This window comes from Triticum urartu, chromosome 5 (genome assembly GCF_003073215.2).
Source record: "Triticum urartu cultivar G1812 chromosome 5, Tu2.1, whole genome shotgun sequence".
Classification (NCBI taxonomy): Eukaryota; Viridiplantae; Streptophyta; class Magnoliopsida; order Poales; family Poaceae; genus Triticum; species Triticum urartu.
This window is the reverse complement of record NC_053026.1, coordinates 273,663,686-273,685,672: the sequence shown is the minus strand read 5'-3', so window position 1 is coordinate 273,685,672 and position 21,987 is coordinate 273,663,686. Positions and strand designations below refer to the sequence as shown.

General features: G+C 43.7%; 1 protein-coding gene across 1 annotated transcript; it reads right to left on the bottom strand.

The window, feature by feature from the left end:
• Positions 1-10,055: 10,055 nt before the first annotated feature.
• Positions 10,056-14,763, bottom strand: LOC125508580 (calcium-dependent protein kinase 28). Its single transcript, XM_048673332.1, has 7 exons — positions 13,574-14,763; positions 12,068-12,211; positions 11,810-11,962; positions 11,546-11,661; positions 10,910-11,077; positions 10,587-10,811; positions 10,056-10,494 (listed from the first exon to the last, which is right to left on the bottom strand). The coding sequence occupies exons 1-7, from the start codon at positions 14,166-14,168 to the stop codon at positions 10,333-10,335; spliced, it is 1,563 nt and encodes a 520-aa protein (XP_048529289.1). The 5' UTR covers positions 14,169-14,763; the 3' UTR covers positions 10,056-10,332.
• Between the last annotated feature and the right edge of the window lie 7,224 nt (positions 14,764-21,987).

The window sequence follows — 21,987 nt, the reverse complement described above, 5'->3', positions numbered from 1 at the left end:
TTCTCCTTAACGGAGTCTGACAGCTGGGCACGAACATCTTTCAGGTCGACGCCCAGCTTGGTGTTGGCATCTTGGAGATCGTTCTTCTCCCGCCTCACCTTTGTCAGCACCTTCTCACCAGCCTTCAGCTGGCGTAGGAGTTGTTGCCTTTCCGGACTTCAATCCGGCGCCATCTGCAATTTCATTTGTCAGATTCGCACCCACCGTGCTTCGCAAAATACTTATCTTTCAAAGTGTATATTACCAGAGGGGGTCTCCTTGGGCTCCCCTGCGCGGCTAGTGCGGCCTCAAGTTGGGCTTTGCACTCTTCCAGCTCCTGGGACAGTAGGGAATTCTTTTCTGTAAGAACCTGCATAACAAATGATCCTTAAATCAGTTATTCTAACTGTTTCAAGTCTCGGGGGCTACTGGATATATATATATATAATTACCAAAATTTTCTTACCCGTATGTCTTTTACATATTGCTCCGTGGCTCTGGCTAGACCATTTTGAGCGGCACGGAGGTACGCATCTCCCGAATTGAAGGCATCTAATGCCTCTTGGGAGAAACAAGCGTCGCGAAGAATTGTCCGGCGACGCCTGTGGTTCATGGCACTCTCCACCTCAGAGTTGGTGGCAGACAACCTGTCCACATCCTCCGTCGGAGGAGCGTCCGGTGCGCGCCTTGTGTTCGCCTCCGCCTCCGGACCAGGCTTTGGAGCCTGGCTGGTGGAGGCGCGATTGGCAGCCTCTCCGGATATAGTCCGGCGAGGTCTCTTTGTCCTGAAGAGAGCACGAGTGTTAATATGCCTTGAAGGTATAACACCTGGGATAAGGGGGCGCGCCATACCTTTGCGCTGACGCCTCGGTCCGGACTGCACCTCTTTTCTGCCCACGGGGCCCTGCGGCCCCTCGTTGGCTTGTCGCCGCAGGTTCGGCCTCCCGTCTCAAAAACCTCCCCTGCAAAGCTCGGTTGTAATCAGGAAACTGAAAACACGAGAGGGCGGACCCCTATTCGGGGTACTGGGACTTCGATCTCAGTTACCTGGGAGGCCGGGATTAGCCCTGGGTAATCGGCCGTAATGGCCACCAAGGCGTTGTCCTTGCTCAATTGATGGAACACTCCATCAATCAGCTCCACAGATAAGTCGGATCCTCTTGAGAGGCCGGGTCGAGGGACCGTCCTGGGTCCTCGGGTTGTGGAGGAGGGCTGTTTATTTCTTTAACAGCCTGGCGCAGTTCCTGCGTTGAAGTCGTTAGACTGAATATTTAACAATGGGAATATAAAACGGATGGGCAAGTAAATGTGACCACTTACCCAGCTTGGGGGATTGTACATAGAAAATCCACCCTGTGGGTCGACGCGGAGAAATTCCTCCTCTTCTCCCTTGTACAAAGCGGACAAGGTCTTTGTTAGAGCCGCAGCCGAATCCGGCCCCTTACGGCCGTAGCGGGTGGCGTCGTCCTCCCCGTTGAAGTCCCACATGGGGTGGCCTCTATACTGTAGCGGCTGCACCCCTCGCATGATGCATGCGGCCATGACCCCGATCATGGTCAGTCTGGAATGAGCTAACAATCTTATCCGGCCCATCAGGTAAAGAACGTCCTTGTCACTTTCCCTCTGAGGGCTCCGTGGACGCCAACTTAGGCGCTTCTTTAGGAGCACTGTCGAACTTCAGGGAGGCCGATCCGGACAGGATCCGGCAGCGGGACGTCCTCTATGTAAAACCATTCCGAAGGCCAGTCCTCGGACGCCTTCTTTGGGGTTCCGGATAGATATCCGGTCCCGGCGATGCGCCACACTTCGGCTCCGCCCACTTGATATATTGACCCCTTCTGAGAATGGGGCACAAGGCAGAATAGCTCTTTCCACAGCCCGAAATGAGCCTCAACACCCAAAAACAGCTCGCAGAGGGCTACGAAGCCCGCGATATGCAATACGGAGGCAGGCGTAAGATTGTGTAGCTGGAGGCCATAGAACTCCAGGAGCCCGGAGAAACGGATGGATTGGAAATCCGAGCCCTCTTATTAAATAAGGGACAAGGCATACCCGCTCTCCTTTGGAGGGATTAGGGGCACTCTCCGCTTGCTCTCCGCCATTATAGATGGCAAGACCGGCTCGAACCGGGACCATATAGGCCGGGGGGAGAAATCCCTTGGTCTGGAGCGTCACTAGCTCGCTATGCGGGATGGAGCATCTCTCCCAATATCCAGGCTGAGGGCTGGAAGGGCGAAAGGAGGAGTTGCGACGGCTGGCCATGGTGGAATGGACCTTTGTCGGATGCGCTCTGATGAACACTCGCGAAGGGGAGAAGGTGTGGTTTGGATCTAAATCCTCGTCCCCTTAAATGGGCGGCTCATTTACGCGGCTAGGGGTGTGGATGTAAAAACACTCAGACTTTTCATATTCGTTTGACACGTGGGAGACGGCCATTATTGGGCGTAGAAGCCAAGGAGCGCAACATTTACAAGAAACCGGACTTTATTCAACAGGTACACGGAATTTGGAGGAGAACCCGCCTTGCAATGCCGAAGACAATCTGCGCGCCGACTCATCGTCATTGAAGCCTGGTTCGGGGGCTACTGAGGGAGTCCTGGATTAGGGGGTGTTCGGATAGCCGGACTATACCTTCAGCCGGACTCCTGGACTATGAAGATACAAGATTGAAGACTTCGTCCCGTGTCCGGAAGGGACTTTCCTTGGCGTGGAAGGCAAGCTTGGCGATACGGATATGTAGATCTCCTACCATTGTAACCGACTCTATGTAACCCTAACCCTCTCCGGTGTCTATATAAACCGGAGGGTTTTAGTCCGTAGGACACAACAATCATACCATAGGCTAGCTTCTAGGGTTTAGCCTCTCCGATCTCGTGGTAGATCTACTCTTGTACTACCCATATCATCAATATTAATCAAGCAGGACGTAGGGTTTTACCTCCATCAAGAGGGCCCGAACCTGGGTAAAACTTCGTGTCCCTTGCCTCCTGTTACCATCCGGCCTAGACGCACAGTTCGGGACCCCCTACCCGAGATCCGCCGGTTTTGACACCGACAGTCATGCACCCTTGAAGAGTGGTCTATTTGTGTTAAGCTCCAATAGTAGTGACACACATATTCATAATGTTGAAGCCAAAAGATGCAGAGTTGATAATGATAGTGCAACTTATTTGTGGCACTGCCGTTTGGGTCATATTGGTGTAAAGCGCATGAAGAAACTCCATACTGATGGACTTTTGGAATCACTTGGTACTTGCAACCATGCCTCATGGGCAAGATGACTAAAACGCCGTTCTCCGGAACAATGGAGCGAGCAACAGATTTGTTGGAATCATACATACTGATGTATGTGGTCCAATGAATATTGAGGCTCGCGGCGGGTATCGTTATTTTCTCACCTTCACAGATGATTTAAGCAGATATGGGTATATCTACTTAATGAAACATAAGTCTGAAACATTTGAAAAGTTCAAAGAATTTCAGAGTGAAGTTGAAAATCATCGTAACAAGAAAATAAAGTTTCTACGATCTGATCGTGGAGGAGAATATTTGAGTTACGAGTTTGGTCTACATTTGAAACAATGCGGAATAGTTTCGCAACTCACGCCACCCGGAACACCACAGCGTAATGGTGTGTCCGAACGTCGTAATCGTACTTTACTAGATATGGTGCGATCTATGATGTCTCTTACTGATTTACCGCTATCGTTTTGGGGTTATGCTTTAGAGACGGCCGCATTCACGTTAAATAGGGCACCATCGAAATCCGTTGAGACGACGCCTTATGAACTATGGTTTGGCAAGAAACCAAAGTTGTCGTTTCTTAAAGTTTGGGGCTGCGATGCTTATGTGAAAAAGCTTCAACCTGATAAGCTCGAACCCAAATCGGAGAAATGTGTCTTCATAGGATACCCAAAGGAAACTGTTGGGTACACCTTCTATCACAGATCCGAAGGCAAGACATTCGTTGCTAAGAATGGATCCTTTCTAGAGAAGGAGTTTCTCTCGAAAGAAGTGAGTGGGAGGAAAGTAGAACTTGATGAGGTAACTGTACCTGCTCCCTTATTGGAAAGTAGTTCATCACAGAAACCGGTTCATGTGACACCTACACCAATTAGTGAGGAAGCTAATGATGATGATCATGAAACTTCAGATCAAGTTACTACCGAACCTTGTAGGTCAACCAGAGTAAGATCCGCACCAGAGTGGTACGGTAATCCTGTTCTGGAGGTCATGTTACTACCATGACGAACCTACGAACTATGAGGAAGCGATGATGAGCCCAGATTCCGAAATGGCTTGAGGCCATGAAATCTGAGATGGGATCCATGTATGAGAACAAAGTGTGGACTTTGGTTGACTTGCCTGATGATCGGCAAGCCATCGAGAATAAATGGATCTTCAAGAAGAAGACAGACGCTGATGGTAATGTTACTTTCTACAAAGCTCGACTTGTTTGCGAAAGGTTTTTCGACAAGTTCAAGGAGTTGACTACGATGAGACCTTCTCACCCATAGCGATGCTTAAGTCCGTCGAATCATGTTAGCTATTGCCGCATTTTATGATTATGAAATTTGGCAAATGGATGTAAAGACTGCATTCCTGAATGGATTTCTGGAAGAAGAGTTGTATATGATGCAACCTGAAGGTTTTATCGATCCAAAAGGTACTAACAAAGTGTGCAAGCTCCAGCGATCCATTTATGGACTGGTGCAAGCTTCTCGGAGTTGGAATAAACACTTTGATAGTGTGATCAAAGCATATGGTTTTATACAGACTTTTGGAGAAGCCTGTATTTACAAGAAAGTGAGTGGGAGCTCTGTAGCATTTCTAATATTATATGTGGATGACATATTGTTGATTGGAAATGATATAGAATTTCTGGATAGCATAAAAGGATACTTGAATAAGAGTTTTTCAATGAAGGACCTCGGTGAAGCTGCTTACATATTGGGCATCAAGATCTATAGAGATAGATCAAGACGCTTAATTGGACTTTCACAAAGCACATACCTTGACAAAGTTTTGAAGAAGTTCAAAATGGATCAGGCAAAGAAAGGGTTCTTGCCTGTATTACAAGGTGTGAAGTTGAGTAAGACTCAATGCCCGACCACTGCAGAAGATAGAGAGAAAATGAAAGATGTTCCCTATGCTTCAGCCATAGGCTCTATCATGTATGCAATGCTGTGTACCAGACCTGATGTGTGCCTTGCTTATAGTTAGCAGGGAGGTACCAAAGTAATCCAGGAGTGGATCACTGGACACGGTCAAGAACATCCTGAAATACCTGAAAAGGACTAAGGATATGTTTCTCATTTATGGAGGTGACAAAGAGCTCATCATAAATGGTTACGTTGATGCAAGCTTTGACACTGATCCGGACGATTCTAAATCGCAAACCGGATACGTGTTTATATTGAACGGTGGAGCTGTCAGTTGGAGCAGTTCTAAACAGAGCGTCGTGGCGGGATCTACATGTGAAGCGGAGTACATTGCTGCTTCGGAAGCAGCAAATGAAGGAGTCTGGATGAAGGAGTTCATATCCGATCTAGGTGTCATACCTAGTGCATCGGGTCCAATGAAAATCTTTTGTGACAATACTGGTGCAATTGCCTTGGCAAAGGAATCCAGATTTCACAAGAGAACCAAGCACATCAAGAGATCGCTTCAACTTCCATCCGGGATAGTCCAGGTGGGAGACATAGAGATTTGCAAAGATACATACGGATCTGAATGTTGCAGACCCGTTGACTAAGCCTCTTCCACGAGCAAAACATGATCAGCACCAAGACTCCATGGGTGTTAGAATCATTACTGTGTAATCTAGATAATTGACTCTAGTGCAAGTGGGAGACTGAAGTAAATATGCCCTAGAGGCAATAATAAAGTTATTATTTATTTTCTTATATCATGATAAATGTTTATTATTCATGCTAGAATTGTATTAACCGGAAACATAATACATGTGTGAATACATAGACAAACAGAGTGTCACTAGTATGCCTCTACTTGACTAGCTCATTGATCAAAGATGGTTAAGTTTCCTAACCATTGACATGGGTTGTCATTTGATTAACGGGATCACACCATTAGGAGAATGATGTGATTGACTTGACCCATTGTGTTAGCTTAGCACCCGATCGTTTAGTATGTTGCTATTACTTTCTTCATGACTTATACATGTTCCTATGACTATGAGATTATGCAACTCCCGTTTACCAGAGGAACATTTTGTGTGCTACCAAACGTCACAACGTAACTGGGTGATTATAAAGGTGCTCTACAGGTGTCTCCGAAGGTACTTGTTGGGTTGGCGTATTTCGAGATTAGGATTTGTCACTCTGATTGTCGGAGAGGTATCTCTGGGCCCTCTCGGTAATGCACATCACTTAAGCCTTGCAAGCATTGCAACTAATGAGTTAGTTGCGGGATGATGTATTACGGGATGAGTAAAGAGACTTGCCGGTAAAGAGATTGAACTAGGTATTGAGATACCGACGATCGAATCTCGGGCAAGTAACATACTGATGACAAAGGGAACAACGTATGTTGTTATGCGGTCTGACCAATAAAGAGCTTCACAGAATATGTGGGAGCCAATATGAACATCCAGGTTCCGCTATTGGTTATTGACCGGAGACATGTCTCGGTCATGTCTACATAGTTCTCGAACCCGTAGGGTCCGCACGCTTAACGTTTCGATGACAGTTATATTATGAGTTTATATGTTTTGATGTACCGAAGGTTGTTCAGAGTCCCGGATGTGATCACGGACATGACGAGGAGTCTCGAAATGGTCGAGACATGAATATTGATATATTGGAAGCCTATGTTTGGATATCGGAAGTGTTCCGGGTGAAATCAGGATTTTACCGGAGTACTGGGAGGTTACCAGAACCCCCTCGGGGACTTAATGGGCCTTAGTGGGCCTTGGTGGAAAGAGAGGAGAGGCGGCCAGGGCATGGGTCGCGCCCCCTCCCCCCTAGTCCGAATAGGACAAGGAGAGGGGGGCGGCGCCCCCCTTCCTTCTTCTCCTCCACCTCTTTCCCCTCTCTCTCCTAGTCCAACAAGGAAAAGGGGGACTCCTACTCTCGGTAGGAGTAGGATTCCTCCTGGCGCGCCCCTCTCTAGGTCGGCCGCACCCCCCCCCCTTGCTCCTTTATATAGAGGGGCAGGGGGCACCCCATAGACACAACAATTGATCGTTTGATTTTTTTAGCCGTGTGCGGTGCCCCCCTCACCATAGTCTACCTCGATAATACTGTAGCGGTGCTTAGACGAAGCCCTGCGTCGGTAGAACGTCATCGTCGTCACCATGCCGTCGTGCTGACGAAACTCTCCCTCAACACTCGGCTGGATTGGAGTTTGAGGGATGTCATCGGGCAGAACGTGTGCTGAACTCGAAGGTGCCGTACGTTCGGTACTTGATCGGTCGGATCGTGAAGGAGTATGACTACATCAACCGTGTTGTGCTAACGCTTCCGCTTTCGGTCTACGAGGGTACGTAGACAACACTCTCCCCTCTCGTTGCTATGTATCACCATGATCTTGCGTGTGCGTAGGAATTTTTTTGAAATTACTACGTTCCCCAACAAAGGCCACATAGCATAGCAGCAAATAATGTATGAAGAATATGTGGAAAAGGAAGTTGTGGAAGGAAATTTCAGAAGGCAGAGATCCTACTACCCCAGTTGAGCGTAGAAGAGCAGTGTTAATTGTCAAACCTACCAAATAAAATATCTATTAATTTGATGGTCTAAACGTTAATGCTTGGAGACAAAACTTGGAGCAATATTTTGCATCCGCTAGAACTCCTTCAGAGCACATAACTGAGCTAGGTATATCCTATTTGAAAGGACCAACTATACAATGGTGGAGAGGCACATGGTACACTGCAAACAATATGCCATGGCATTGGTTATGTACCTTTTTTCTATAAAGGGCACTTTTATTATCTTAAAATGTAGCATCAAGCGGATACAAAACATTATGAGTACCACCCGGCCTCTAGATAATTAGGATGCACACGGCCAAACAACAAAATTCTGGCAAAAGGAAAAGTAACAAAAAATGACAAGTCAGCAACAATAGAGTCCTATAGACCGACACTATGCCTATGTCAAAAACGGAGGTAGATCGATTCGGAGGTTATAATGCCATCCATGTTGGGAAAAAACCTCCATAACCGCCTGCTCCAACCGTGTACATACCGCCTTGAACAACGGTTGGTGCTCCGGTCGTTGTAGTGTAGACCACATACGAAGCAAGTGCATACAACGGAAAATAATCTGTAGAGGAGCATTTTTCTCATTAAAAATTAAATCATTTCTACATAGGCAAAGCGACCAAAGTAAGGCATACGCTCCCTCCCTTATTAGCGTTTTGAACGTATTTGAGATACCGTCCAACCAATGACCAAATATATTGGCAATACTTGTGGGCGGATACAAATTTTACGCTATTTGGATGACTGGCCATGTAGAACGTGCAAACTTGCATTGGAAAAAGAGGTGCTTGATTGTCTCGTCATGAGCGCAAAAGCAACACTGCTTACGTCCTGGCCAGTTGCGTCGTGCAAGGTTGTCTTTGATTTGCACAACTCCCCTACGAAGATACCACATGATGATTTTAACTTTTAGTGGAATCTTTGACTTCCAAATTTTCTTGTTATTACTCACTGGTACCTCGAAATGCATTAGCGCACGATACATAGAGTCTATTATGAAAGACCCCAATGTAGTAAGGTTCTAGCTAAAAACATCCCGGCCTTGTGTCAGGTTATGTACCTACTTGACTAAGAGGTTTTCTATGACGTCTTTGTGTGATAATGTAAAGACTTTCCATAGTCTAGTGCAATCATCTACATTGGCTGATTACATTGATCCATTTGAGCAGGCTATGAACCTAATGAGGAGAGACAATCCAGCCATTCCTAGAGATTACTACGTAAGCAGCTTTGTGTCAAGGCTATCTCCTTATATTCTAAGTCACATGGAGTATTTAAAACCAAGAGATATGCATACTGCAATTTGGTATGCTAGAAGTAGTGATTCAGTGAATCTTCTACATTATCACCTACTAGGTTTTGTGACCACACAATTCCACTCACAACAGAGGCTAAAATTATGAAATCATTATGCAGACCAAAACAGTAGCCCGTACCCCTCTCCAGCTTATTAGTGAAAAAGAAAGATGGGTATTGGAGGCTTTGCACTAGCAAACTCAATGTAATTACAGTTAAAAGAAAGTACCCTATACCAGTGATAGAAGACCTTTGGATAAATAGAAAGGAGCAAAAGTATTTTCAAAGCTTGATCTAAGAAGTGGATATCATCAAATTCTAGATGGCCTCTGAGGATATATCCAAAACTGCATTCTCTATTGATATGGGCCTTTATGAATACATAATTATGCCATTTGGGCTAACTAATGCTCTTGCAACATTTCAATCCTTAATGAATGCAATATTAGCTCGTTATCTAAGAAAGTTTGTGATTTGTGACTCACAAAATCTGTACTTACGGTTACAACTCCACACTGGCTTAGAGAGCAATGTTGCACCTTATGTGTCGCCCACCCTTTCAACTCAAGTAATAACTCACACTAATAGTAAAAATTTGGGATATGATATTTTGGGACACGGTTCCACATGCACCCACTATGAATAGTAAATGCGAAAGAAATACTAGAAAAACTAAAAAAGAAACTGAATCTTTTTGTAGTATACATGATCGACCATTCTACTTGAGTACGATGTCTCACAAAGAAATGACACCCATGGCAATCTGGGCAAAAAAGACAAAATCTGTGCTATATTCAAAAACACTATTTAAAGGAACAGTAACATCAGATTGTACTTTCTTCACTCCAAAATACCCCAATGTCAGTTTGATATCCCAAAATTTCAGATTTTTTGTTTATTTCTAGTATTTTCTTTGAATTTATTATTCATGTGGGTGCGCGGGGAACCATGTTCACCTGTGTATTTTCGTACAAATTTGTCTCTATTACAAGCACATGTTTAAAACACAAGCCATTAGAATATACTTATGGAACAAAATCAATACCTACCTTAATGAAAAACCCAACAATAATTTGTGCTTTAACAACAAAAGTTGATATGGATACAAACATAAATTTATCATCATAAAACAATAAGAAACTTATATGGCATGTCAAACACCTAAATTTTTGTTACACTAAAAATACCATAGTATGCTTTGCTCAACTACTTAGCACTACTAGTAAAATTCAACAGCGTCCCAGTGGCCAAACTATATCACTTGTTCCGATGGATCCAGGTGAACACTTCAGGCAGTAGTATCTGGAAAGCACAACCCTCTCATATACGAGTTAGGTGGATCCACCGGGCCTCAATATTTCGCCCAGATTCACATGCAGGCTGTTCCTCATGGTTCTCCTTCCTGCCCCAACAGCCCCACTGGTCCCACTGGAGCCACCAGCATTACCCTTTCTCATCATAGCCGCAAACTCACTGTAATCAATTTGTCCATCCTACAAAATTATTTATATGTCAAGTGATAAGTCTATTATAAGTCACAGCTGAGAAGAATGGAGTGGTGAAAAACAATGCTAAAAAGACAAACATTATTTTGATCCACATCCTTGATCATATCCTCAAGATGAACGTCAGAAAGGCCAAATTTCTCGCATGCTTGCGAGAGCTCATCAATCGTTATAAAGCCACTTCCATCTTTATCAAAGAATGCGAATGCTGACACCAAATTTTCCTCCCTCTCCAGTTTATTCACATGCAATGTAGCTGCTAAGAATTCACCATAGTCGATGGATCCGCTGTTGTCAATATCAGCCTGAAAAAGATGGATAAAACTCAATGGTGCGTACTACTATCTAAAAAGTGCTGGACTGCAATTACGACCTATGGACTCAACAAGACTGTAGTACTAACCGCATCCATCAAAGACTGGATTTCAGGTTCCATTAGATCGGATCCCACCCTTTTCAAGCCATCCTTCAGTTCTTCATAAGTTATTGTCCCACTATTGTCAGTATCAATCATTTTAAACAATTCTTTTAAGCCACCGATCTCCTCCTCAGATAGACTTTCAGCAATGACCTGCAAGAACACAAACACGCTTGGTCCCTGAAAAGATCAAGGTACAAGATAATTCACGTTGCACTTTGCTGCCATCTTTATTCAGCAGTTGCAAAAATATTACCACATTATTCTGCGAGATGCCACTTCACCAAGAGTCCAAGCAAACAAGATTGTACAATCATACAAATCACAAAGAGACAAGGCCCACTGACAAGATTGGTACACAATAATTTATATTTCTTATTAAAATCTCAATTTCCTTCATTACATATGCGTGATAGTTATGAAATAATTTCACTTGAGACTTCCATTTTCAGTGAACGCATTCTAGTCAGTGTTTGTATGTATAATAGAAGTGTCAGAAAAAGGAAGCAATAATGTAATGTTGTAATAGAGCACTAACTCTACTGATGTGCAAAGACAGAGTAGTGAATTTAGCGTGCAATGTCTGCTACATGTCACTAACAGGACAAAAAGATTCCATACCCTCAATGCCATCTTCTTCAGCTTGTTCATTGCAGAAAAGTGTTTCAGCCTTGACAAAACAGCAGAATCAATAGGTTTGTCAGGTGCAACAGAATCATCAACAATCCATGGATGACCTGACATGGGAAATACCATTGTTATTACTTCTTTCAGATAATGGAAGGGAGAACCTCCCCCGTCTCTGCATCCGGAGATGCATGCAGCATTGTTATTATTAGTAAAAATACACTTATGTGACACAGGGAAGGACAGAGCAAGACTTACACAGAACCTCATGAGCAGTCTCTCTCTTTGTAGGATCACGGATAAGCATCTTACGAACTAGATCTTTAGCACTATCAGAGATACTAGGCCATGGTTCAGTTTCCAAGTCAAGCTTACCTCGCAAAATCTGCTTGAAAATTCCTGTTTCGCTTTCTGAGAGGAGAAGAACAGATTTTATTCACTCAAACATGGTAATGTTGGCAAATGATAATAGATCTAGACCTAGCAGTTCAATGGTTCGAACAGTAAATAATCTACCTGCCCAAAACGGAGGCACACCACACAGCAAAATGTACAGAATTACTCCGGCACTCCAGACATCAGCTTCTGGGCCATAGCATTTTAGAAGCACCTCAGGTGCAACATAATAGGGACTCCCAACAACATCTGCAAATTTATCTCCTGAAAAACGAGAAGGGAGAGTTTTCATTGTCAACAAACTTTTAGTGCAAGTTCTATTAATCATTTCATTTCTAGCGAAATAAAATGGTAGACCGCATTAACTCAAGATTCCATTAACTAGTCACTATGCACTAAATTAAGCATGGCAGCGCAGGTGCGACTTTGACAAATTCTGTTCTGCTAGCAACAAAATTTATCTTGACAAAATATTAATCACTAAGTTGTCCCACATGTCCTCACATACACATTTAACAGCTCCGTGAAGCAAAGTTCCTTCAGTTGTCTAGTTTTATTGACTATAAAACTGTATCTTGTTCTTGTTTCTGTAATTCTGTTTCACATTCTTTTGCTGCTCAGTGCCCATGTATGGAGCCAGGAAGTATTGTTATTTGGCATGTTATTGACTCGATTTTGTAAACATGTGGGTGGCCAGAGATTTAGCTGCACCGACATGTTAACAGTGTATATGTTCTAGAAAATATTAAGCAACGTCTTGTAACACAATCGAATTTTTTGCAGTGATGTCATTCTTTAAAGTGCAACCCTGTGAACATAAGCTCTCCTGTCTGCAGCAATTTTCAGCGCGGAGGACAAAAAGAATCCATACATCGCAGTTCGCAATACAGCTTAACATGTACGAGTACTTTCATATCCTACGAAGTTGTGTCTCATGAACTAAGGTACTAGTGGATTAGTTAGCCGCGCTGAACTTTGGCTTTCTTTCAAAAAGAAAAATTAACTATGGTACAGTAAAACAACAGTAAGCACATACGTAGAAGCTAGATGTCCAGCCCATGGAAGGCCATATACCCAAAATTGCTAATGTTTCCCAGCCAAAGTCAATAACTGGAAACCACTTTCATAGCCCACAATATTGTACTGTACCATATTTGACCAATATAAGTATTGATACCCATTTACCAAACTTATCCTCTAATCCAGGCTAGAATTACTTATTGCGACTTTATGAATTTCCATCAGATTATTGGGCAACATTACAAAAAAATATGGTTATGTAACATACCTCCGTTATGTAAAAGAGTATAAAATTGACTTCAAAGATCAAAACAGTCAAACCACATAGCATTTACAGTGCTCCCACCGTTGTACTAAATCAAATCAGCTACAATTAATATGGATCGGAGGGAGTAGCATTATTGATTTTCCGTCAAACTACCATATCATATTGATTTTTCGTCAATTAAATATAAACCGTATGGATATTTTCATTCCTCAACTGAGCAATCTATTCAAATGGCGTATTGATAAGGTTGCCGTAAATACCAAGATCAATTTAACACCAAGAGCATCGCTAATTGTTGCATCAATCAAATCAAATAATTTAACGAAATAGCAACCAACCAGGCTTGTAGAAGACGGAAAGCCCAAAGTCCGTGGCCTTGAGTGGGGCGTCCTCGGCCGTGCTCGCGAAGAGGAAGTTCTCCGGCTTGAGGTCCCGATGCATGACACCGAGCGAGTGGCACCCCTCTACAACCCCCACGATCGTCCTGATGAGTTGGGCAGCGGCACGCTCGCTGTAGTGCCCCTTGGCCACGATGCGGTCGAAGAGCTCGCCGCCGGCGCAGAGCTCCATGACCAGGTGCACGAAGAGGGCGTCCTCGTAGGCGCCGCGGATGCGAACCACATTGGGGTGCTCCGACAGGTGATGCATGATCTGGATCTCGCGCCAGACATCCTCGTAATCCTCGCGGCACAGCAGCTTGCGCTTGGGGATGGACTTGCACGCGTACTCGCCGCCGTCCTCCTTGTCCACGCACAGGTACGTCGTGCCGAACTGCCCCTGTCCCAGCTTCTTCCCGATGCGGTAGTGGTCGCGCACGTTCGCCGTCTTGTGCGGCAGCACCGACGCCGGCCGCCCCACCGACGGCGCCGTCACCGGCGGCGGCAGCCGAGCGTGCGCCTTCTCCCTCCCGGGGCCTTTAGGGTCCGGCTGCATTGGAGTCGACAGCTGCGGCTCTCCACGGGATCAAGAACCGTACGGGCCTCCCTTCCCACCCCTTGTCAGAAAATACCGCGGCGAGCCACGCCAACAACCGATGGGAAATGGAAGTTGTCTCCCGCCTGCGTCCACGATCCCTGGTTTCTTTCCTAGGAAATTTACAGGGATTGCGATTGAACAACTCACAAAACGATCGGATCTTGGAGCGGGCCCTCTTGCCTTGGGGGATTCTTGGCGGAACAGATGATGATCAGAGGCTAATGAAGGAGCTTTAGGGGAGGTTTATGGCGGCTCCGCCGTCCGAAGAGCGGGGAGAAATGTGTGGCGATGGGATTGCTCTGTTCCTCTTCCTGGGTGGATCCTTGCAGGAATTCCAGGTGAGACCGGTCACACGCGAAGATTGAATTCTCGCTCCATGCGTGGTTGGAAAATCTATTGGCTTCGATGGCTCGTTGGGTCACGGGGGCGATTGGGCTTGCACATGGAGATGAATTGTTCGGGCATGGGCATGTGGGGGAGCATGGCGGTGGTTATCTTATTCTCTTCCGTGAGAGGGATGGAGGAGAGGATGGAAGGAAGAAGAAGGCAACCGTGGTCGGAAACTTCTATTCCGAGCCTTTTTTGTTTCTGATATTCTTTTTCTAAATAGCTACAGTTATGTCACATATGTTACTACTTATGGAGTACGTACTTTTTTATTTTTCGTTTCATTTGCATCATACAATACTTAAAATTACTTTATATTTATACTAGCACCATGAAAAACCATAAATGTATTTTCTAGAAACAGGACTCAGTGGAATTCTTTTCTTAAAGCATAATGCAATTTTCAAAAATACATATTACAAATTACAATGCTGTGAATCAAACAACTATCCGTACAATATAAAGAAATACAAGTCCCTGACATCTAACACAACAGACTCCCTTTTGTTTGAAGCTGTTCTATTCCAAAATATTGCTTGATTTTATCATGATTGTTGATAGGAAAGTAGCATTTCACAGCGGTGTACTTCCACGGTGAACGGATCAGATGTTAGGTGGCCAAAAGTTTCGTGGTTGCTCTATAGTTAATTTCATTTTGACAAAACAACCGTAAATGGATTAATTATTGTCAAAGAAATGCATGAAGGAATCTGGGCGCTGAAGGAACTATAAAATAGTAAAACTCAGCAATCCACGATTTTCCACAGCGATTTGATGTCAACAGTAGTTGAATTATGATTCCCAACGTCCTATATCCTCCAAGCATCCACGATGCCTTCTTGGCTCGTGTCGGGACCCCGATCCTAAGTCACAACGATCTAGCATAAAACATATCATATCACTTTATGGCCTTATGCATGGTAACCCACGGCTGCCGCCTTTACCTTGGCTGGGACCGTTTACGTCTTTTGGCTCATGTATATGATTGTGATGCTAGCATCCATATGACAGAGAATCCGGGTCGACATGACAAGTCATAAACCAAGGTGGCACAAACGTAATCGAACAGGCATGGCTAACCCAGCAATGCACGTGGCGGTCATCAATGTATATGAACCAAAGTCATAGCAAGCTACAAGGACTTAAAGGAACAATGCATGTCATTTCCCCGTAGGGACACACACAGGAGCAAAGAAGGATACATGCCGGTCAATCCATGTGTTCCGGAGTAGTAGTGAACTACCAAGGCTCAGTGGAAGCACTAGGAGGCATTTCCCTGTAGGAAAGACTACCAAAGGCAGATAACTAGGTGTTGAATCCCACACATAACAATGCATTTCAAACATACACACAAATAGGCACGATATGTGTAGATACAACATGGCATCACAACATAACTCTACGATTCAAAGTTTTATTTAAGAGGCTCCGAAGAGCCATACATAACATCACATTATAAATAGGGGTCACATGACCCATCATACAAAGCATTGATACGTCTCCAACGTATCTACTTTTTCTCACGCTTTTCCTCTTGTTTTGGACTCTAATTTGCATAATTTGAATGAAACTAACCCCAGACTGACATTGTTTTCAGCAGAACTACCATGGTATTGTTTTTGTGCAGAAATAGAAGTTCTCGGGATGAAACGAAATTTTTTGAAGATTTTTTTATACCAATAATAAGAATTTTTGGAGCCAAGACCCACCGGAGAGGGGCCCCTGGGTGGGCACAACCCACCAGGGGGCGCCCCCCTCTCCTGGCACGCCCAAGTGGGTTGTACCCACCTGGTGGCCCCGCTGATGACCCCCCTGATACTATAAATTCACATTATTCTAGAAAAAATCAGGGGGAAAGAATTATCATGATCCACGAGACGGAGCCGCCGCCAAGCCCTGTTCTTCCTCAAGAGGGCAGATCTGGAGTCCGTATGGGGCTCCGGAGAGGGGATCTTCGTTCTTCGTCATCACCAACCCTTCTTCATCGCCAATTCCATGATGCTCCCCACCGAGAGTGAGTAATTCCTTCGTAGACTCGCTAGTCGGTGAGGAGTTGGATGAGATTCATCATGTAATAGAGTTAGTTTTGTTAGGGCCTGATCCCTAGTATCCACTATGTTCTTAGATTGATGTTGCTATGAATTTGCCATGCTTAATGCTTGTCACTTTGGGCCCGTGTGCCATGATTTCAGATCTGAACCGTTTATGTTATCATCATTATATCCATGTTCTAGATCTGATCTTGCAAGTTATAGTCACCTACTACGATTATGATTCGGCAACCCCAGAGTGACAACAACCAAGCCCACTCCCGGTGATGACCGTAGTTTGAGTTCATGTATTCACTATGTGTTAATGTTTTGTTCCGTTCTCTATTAAAAGGAGGGCTTAATATCCCTTAGTTTCCAATATGGACCCCGCTGCCACGGGAGGGTAGGACAAAAGATGTCATGCAAGTTCTTTTAATAAAGCACGTATGACTATTTACAAAATACATGCCTACATTATATAAATGAACTGGAGCTAGTGCCGTATCGCCCTAGGTTATAATTGTCTCATGATGAATATCATCCAACAAGTCACCGATCCAATGCCTACGAATTTATCCTTATTGATTTTGCTGCGTTACTACTGCTATCATCACTATTACACTTGCTAAAAAATATTGCTACCACTGTTACTGTTACCGTTGCTACTGTCACTACTATCAAAACTATCAAACTACTCTGCTACTGATCACTTTGCTGCAGATAATTAATCTTCAGGTGTAGTTGAATTGACAACTCAGCTGCTAATACCTTCAAATATTCATTGGCTCCCCTTGTGTCGAATCTATAAATTTGGGTTGAATACTCTACCCTCGAAAACTATTGCGATCCCCTATACTTGTGGGTTATCAGGACTTTTTTCTGGCGCCGTTGCCGGGGAGCATAGCTATATTTGTTAAGTCACTTGGGATTATTATCATATTATCACTATGAAGAATCTGAAGGATCCAAATACTAAGATATTTCCCTCAAGGACGAGGGAAGGAAAGGAACTGCCATCCAGTTCTGCTTTAGATTCACCTTCTGTTATGAATAAACTTGCAACACCACCACATGCTATTAATTTTGATATGTCGCAAGTTATTGATGATGCTACTTCTAATATGAATGATGCTTATGATGATGCTAGTACCTTTCTTGATAATGATGATGTGCCACTTGGTGAATTTCTTGATAGACAAATTGCTAGAGTTATACAACATGATGTTGTTGAATCTGATGATGAGCTTGAAATTGAATCTCCTAAAACACCTGCTAGAACTAGCCTTCCTAGATATGAATTGCCTAAGATATCGAAAGGTTATGTTATGAGTGAAGAAGCAACTAGAGATATTCTTGCTTGCAATGATAGAGATGATCTAGAGAAATTACTACACAAGTATAAAGAAAAATCTCTGAATGCTAGACTGAAATGTGATCCTAAGTTTGCTACTTCACCTATCTGTATTGATGATAAGGATTATGAATTCTCTGTCGACCCAGAGTTAATTACTCTGGTTGAATCTAATCATTTCCATGGTTATGAAACTGAAATTGTTGTGGCACATCTTACTAAGTTGAATGATATAGCCACCCTTTTTACACATGATGAGAAAACTCGTTATTACTTTATTCTCAAATTATTTCCTTTCTCATTAAAGGGTGATGCTAAATCTTGGTACAATACTACTCTTGCTCCTGGTTGTGTGCGTGGTCCCCAAGATATGGTTTATTACTTTTCTGAAAAATATTTTCCTACTCATATGAAACAAGCTGCCTTACAGAAAATATTTAATTTTGTGCAAACGAAAGAAGAGAGTCTCCCACAAGCTTGGGGGAGGCTTTGCCAGTTACTTGATGCTTTGCCTGATCATCCTCTTAAGAAAAATGGAATACTTGATATCTTCTATGATGGACTAACCGATGCTTCTAGGGACTTCCTAGATAGTTGTGCTGGTTGTGTTTTCAGGGAACAAACTATTGCTCAAGCTGAAGAATTGTTGAATAACATAATGAAAAATTATGATGATTGGACTATTCCTGAACCACCGCCTAAACCCACTCCGAAGAAGAGGGGTATATTATATCTCAGTCCCGAAGATATGCAAGAGACAAAGAAATCTATGAAAGAAAAAGGTATTAAAGTCGAGGATGTTAAAAATTTACCTCCTATTGAAGAAATACATGGGCTTAATACACCACCAATGCCTAAGGTGGTAGAGGTAAATTCTCTTATGAAGTTTAATGAAAATGACAATCCTCACAATATGCATCCTAGCCAATGCCTTTATGAGTTTGAAAATTATGTTAGAAAACAAGGTCACTTCAATGCAAATGTTATGAAACAATTGAAATATAATTCTGATATGATTGCTCGCTTGAGTGACTTGTTATCTAGAATATCAAATGATGTTAGAGGTGTTGGAAAACATGCTTCTATGGTTCAAACTCAATTAGAACAAGTTGCTAAATCTCAAAGAGAATTACTTGATGAAATGAATCATAATATGCATGACTTTGCTGTTAGAGTTGCAACTAGAGGAGGTAAAAACTACAAAAAAATACACTTCCGTGATGATACGTGTTTGTCACAGTAGGTCGCGTTTTTTGTCATGCATGTACATCCATGACGATTTTATGACAGAATCAAGATAGTCATACATGTGCTGTCGTAGAAGTGTTCCATGACATTACCAAAATTATCATCACGAAAGTGTCCACTTCCATGACGAAAAATCATGCGTTACAGAAGTGCTTTCGTCAAGGGTGACCGGCACGTGGCATCCACCGTAACGGAACACCGTTAAACTATCGGGTCCAGTTTTGGATCCGATAACCCGTTAACAGCCCGGACCAATGGCGATTTTCCACGTGTAAAATCATCATTGGCTGGAGGAAACACGTGTCAGCTCCCTGTTGGCACAGGTATCACTCATCCAATGGGCGAGATGTGCTTATGAAATGTTGACACGTGGACCGGCCCAAAAGTGGCCCATAAAGTTTAAATGGGCTGGCCCAACTAAAGGCCCACAAGATTTTGCGGTCCATAATGGGCCGGCTCAGCAAAAGGCCCACGAGATTTTGTGGACCATAATGGGCCGGCCCAGCTAAAGGCCCACCAGATTTTGCGGGCCATAATGGTTCGGCCCAGCTAAAGGCCCGCGAGATTTTGCGGACCATAATGGGCCGGCCCAGCTAAAGGCCCACAAGATTTTGCAGACCATAATGGGCCAGGCCAGCTAAAGGCCCACGAGATTTCGCCGACCATAATGGACCGGCCCAGCTGAAGGCCCTAAAGATTTTGATGACACTAGTAGGCCGGCTCATTAACAGGCTGCCATGTTTTGGGCCAAATGCCGGCCCATATTTGATCCGGTCCATTAATAGTCTGCCATGTTCTGGGCCTAATAAAGGCCCATATGAGATCCGGCCCCTTAAAATCCTCCCACGTTCTGGGCCAAATTATGGCCCAGATCAGGTCCAGCCCTTTGAGAGGTTTTGGGCTAAATTATGGCCCATATCAGATTCGGCCCGTCAACTGGACGCTATGCTTTTGGGCCCACTTGATAAAGGCCCATTTAGTAATTCGGCCTGATATTAGTTTCGGCCTGTTAAAGGCCCGTTTAACATTTCGGCCTGTTAAAAGCCCGTCATATAGTTGGGCCTAACTATGGCCCCGTTTGCATCCAGCCTGCTCACAGACGATAATCTGATTGGGCCAAACAAGGACCGAGACAATTTTGGCCTGTTATAAGCCCATGATTTGATTGGCATAATCATGGGCCCGGGTCTATTTCGGCCTGCTGCCGGCCAGTGAGCTGTTTGGCACTTTCCAGGCCCAACCTACTTTTCAGCCTCCTAAAAGCCCATTGAGTTTTCTTGGGAAAATAGGGCCGACGGTTTACTCGGCCTATTAAAGGCCCAAATCTACTAGTGGGCCAGTTTACATTTAGGCCTGTTAATGGACCAAGATGACGGGGCCCATGATGCGGATCATACATAGTGATTTGCATGATGGCTCGATTATGTACCGTAATTTTACGGTTTGGCCGGTTTACTGTAGCATCATGGTCCATTAAAATAACTGCAGCATCATGAATAGGAAAAAACCTAGACTATACAATAAAGAAATCACGGCATATTACATCCACTGGGCATCAAAGTTCGTCACTATGATAATAAAGCACAAGCAGACATCAGATTGCTACCTCTTGAGCATTGTGTTGGTTTTCCCTTGAAGAGGAAAGGGTGATGCAGCAAAGTAGCGTAAGTATTTTCCTCAGTTTTTGAGAACCAAGGTATCAATCCAGTAGGAGGCTACGCGCCAGTCCCTCGCGCCTACACAAAACAAATAAGTCCTCGCAACCAACGCGATAAGGGGTTGTCAATCCCTTCACAGTCACTTACGAGAGTGAGATCTGATATATATGATAAGATAATATTTTTTTATTTTTATGATAAAGATGCAAAGTAAAAAGCAAAGGAAATAACTAAGTGTTGGAAGATTAATATGATGAAGATAGACCTGGGGGCCATAGGTTTCACTAGTGGCTTCTCTCAAGAGCATAAGTATTTTACGGTGGGTGAACAAATTACTGTTGAGCAATTGACAGAATTGAGCATAGTTATGAGAATATCTAGGTATGATCATGTATATAGGCATCACGTCCAAGACAAGTAGACCGACTCCTGCCTGCATCTACTACTATTACTCCACACATCGACCGCTATCCAGCATGCATCTAGAGTATTAAGTTCATAAGAATAGGGTAACGCCTTAAGCAAGATGACATGATGTAGAGGGATAAATTCATGCAATATGATAAAAAACCCATCTTGTTATCCTCGATGGCAACAATACAATACATGCCTTGCTGCCCCTACTGTCACTTGGAAAGGACACCACAAGATTGAACCCAAAGCTAAGCACTTCTCCCATTGCAAGAAAGATCAATCTAGTAGGCCAAACCAAACTGATAAATTGAAGAGACTTGCAAAGATAACCAATCATACATAAAAGAATTCAGAGAAGATTCAAATATTGTTCATAGATAAACTTGATCATAAACCCACAATTCATCGATCTCAACAAACACACCACAAAAAGAAGATTACATCGAATAGATCTCCACAAGAGAGGGGGAGAACTTTGTATTGAGATCCAAAAAGAGAGAAGAAGCCATCTAGCTAATAACTATGGACCCGAAGGTCTGAGGCAAACTACTCACACATCATCGGAAGGGCTATGGTGTTGATGTAGAAGCCCTCCGTGATCGATGTGTCACACCCTGATTTTCATGCCACAACACTTAAGCTAGTAAATCATGATAAAATGTGGTTTGACAAAAACTTTTGAGTGTTTT

Coding starts and splice junctions, on each gene's coding strand:
- LOC125508580 (XM_048673332.1), bottom strand. CDS start 14,168: ATGCAGCCGGACCCTAAAGGCCCCGGGAGGGAGAAGGCGCACGCTCGG. Junction 12,212..13,573: donor TTCCGTCTTCTACAAGCCTG/GTTGGTTGCTAT, acceptor CTCGTTTTTCAG/GAGATAAATTTGCAGATGTT. Junction 11,662..11,809: donor GACTGCTCATGAGGTTCTGT/GTAAGTCTTGCT, acceptor TTCCCATGTCAG/GTCATCCATGGATTGTTGAT.